Raw genomic sequence first — 2,185 nt, 5'->3', positions numbered from 1 at the left:
AATAGACTTCACTTCCTAAAGAGCTTCTAATAGATTAACTCCATCCAGAGCAACGGGACCTGTTAGTCTATTTCCTTAACTGTCTATGAATGTGCCAGACATTGGCCGGGTGCAGTACCTTTCTGGAGACTTGACGTCAATGTGAGGTGCTAGGCAACCAGTGAGCTGTAAAGGTGCTTTTAGGCAGGTTTTTGATGCCATTAGACGGAGCCAGAGGAGCTGTTTCTGTGGTTTAGGTGCTGCTGGAGTTGCTTTCGGCCTAAAATTAACCCTCGTGTCGTCCTCCCGTCATAATTAAAAATCAACAATTTTGTTGACGCTTTTTATCGATGTTTTTAACTTTTTCTTACGTTTTTGTCCCTTTTTTCAACAATTTTGGAGCTTTTTTTAAATGTTTGTAAGTTTTTTTTGACGTTTTCAACACTTCGTAACACTAACTTATTAACTTCAGTTTTACAGTTACTTTTGGACTTTATGGTCAATAAACCTCATTTAAAGGAAATTATACCTAATGTTTGAGTTAGAAAAGCAGAAATTAGGAATTATTGAGACTAAAATTAAAGGAATGGATGTTGATGATAATCACAGACTGGAATATGTCAACTTTTACTCAATACTATTTCAAAAACACTTCCATTTGTTTTTTCTCCAAATGCTATAAAATTGAATAAGACGCCCCAAAATTACTGAAAGTAGAGATGTGTACTTGCCAAAGAGCGTTGGGTGGAATCAATCATGTTATTTTGGAGAATTAAAAAAAACATTGATATAGGACAACATGAGGACAACATGAGGACAACATGAAGACAACATGAGGACAACATGAGGACAACATGAAAACAACATGAGGGCAACATGAAGACAACATGAAGACAACATGAGGGCAACATGAAGACAACATGAGGACAACATGAAGACAACATGAAGACAACATGAAGACAACATGAGGACAACATGAAGACAACATGAAGACAACATGAAAACAACATGAGGGCAACATGAGGACAACATGAGGACAACATGAGGACAACATGAGGGCAACATGAAGACAACATGAAAACAACATGAGGGCAACATGAGGACAACATGAGGACAACATGAAAACAACATGAGGGCAACATGAAGACAACATGAGGACAACATGAAAACAACATGAGGGCAACATGAGGACAACATGAGGACAACATGAGGACAACATGAGGGCAACATGAAAACAACATGAGGGCAACATGAGGACAACATGAGGACAACATGAAGACAACATGAGGACAACATGGGGACAACATGAGGACAACATGAGGACAACATGAAAACAACATGAGGACAACATGGGGACAACATGAGGACAACATGGGGACAACATGAGGACAACATGAAGACAACATGAGGACAACATGAGGTCAACATGAGGGCAACATGAAAACAACATGAGGGCAACATGAGGACAACATGAAGACAACATGAGGACAACATGGGGACAACATGAGGACAACATGAAGACAACATGAGGACAACATGGGGACAACATGAGGACAACATGAGGACAACATGAAGACAACATGAGGGCAACATGAAGACAATATGAAAACAACATGAGGGCAACATGAGGACAACATGAGGACAACATGAAGACAACATGAGGACAACGTGAGGGTTAAGAGATTAAGGGATGCAGCACTGACCTGACGTAGTCAAAGTAGTCCGGGTGCTGGTTGCGATAGAACACAGAGAACTTGAGCAGCCTCACTGCTGATCCCTCGGCCTTGTTGAGCAGCTGCTGCAGGTGCTCCATGGCGTAGTCTGCAGGGTGGATGGAGACGAGTTGTGTAAAATATTAAAGACTCCTGTAGGAGCGGTCAGGGAATCACGATGATCCGTTTCTTTATTGCATAACTGCAACAGCAACATTGATGAACTTGTCTCACAAAATGCAGTTGAAGAACATAAGATCTTAAGAACATATCAAGGGTTAAAGGACTCAAGTGTCAACAGGATTTGGAAAAACTGGTCCATGCTTTCATCTTCAGTAGACTTGACTACTGTAATGGGGTCTTTACAGGTCAATCAGACAGCTACAGCTGATTCAAAACGCTGCTGCTCGGGTCTCAGAGACTGGATCACATCCCTCCAGTCCTCACTAAGACCAAGAGACTGGATCACATCACTCCAGTCCTCACTAAGACCA

At 41.4% G+C, this 2,185-nt stretch overlaps 1 protein-coding gene and 1 long non-coding RNA gene across 2 annotated transcripts in view; both read right to left on the bottom strand.

Annotated features, from left to right (window-relative positions):
* The window catches only part of LOC117944291, a 17,642-nt gene that overhangs the window by 3,315 nt on the left and 12,142 nt on the right, over nucleotides 1-2,185 (bottom strand). The gene's annotated exons all lie outside the window — the stretch shown is intronic.
* Nucleotides 1-2,185, bottom strand: part of LOC117944254 (phytanoyl-CoA hydroxylase-interacting protein) — a 7,971-nt gene that overhangs the window by 1,156 nt on the left and 4,630 nt on the right. Inside the window, exon 3 of the mRNA XM_034870908.1 lies at nucleotides 1,683-1,800. Within this exon, the coding sequence (XP_034726799.1) occupies nucleotides 1,683-1,800 (118 nt within the window). The remainder of the gene's footprint in view (nucleotides 1-1,682; nucleotides 1,801-2,185) is intronic.

Source organism: Etheostoma cragini, chromosome 5, assembly GCF_013103735.1.
Source record: "Etheostoma cragini isolate CJK2018 chromosome 5, CSU_Ecrag_1.0, whole genome shotgun sequence".
NCBI classification, from domain to species: domain Eukaryota; kingdom Metazoa; phylum Chordata; class Actinopteri; order Perciformes; family Percidae; genus Etheostoma; species Etheostoma cragini.
Note: the sequence above shows the minus strand (reverse complement) of the source record. Positions and strands in the feature narration are given on the sequence as shown.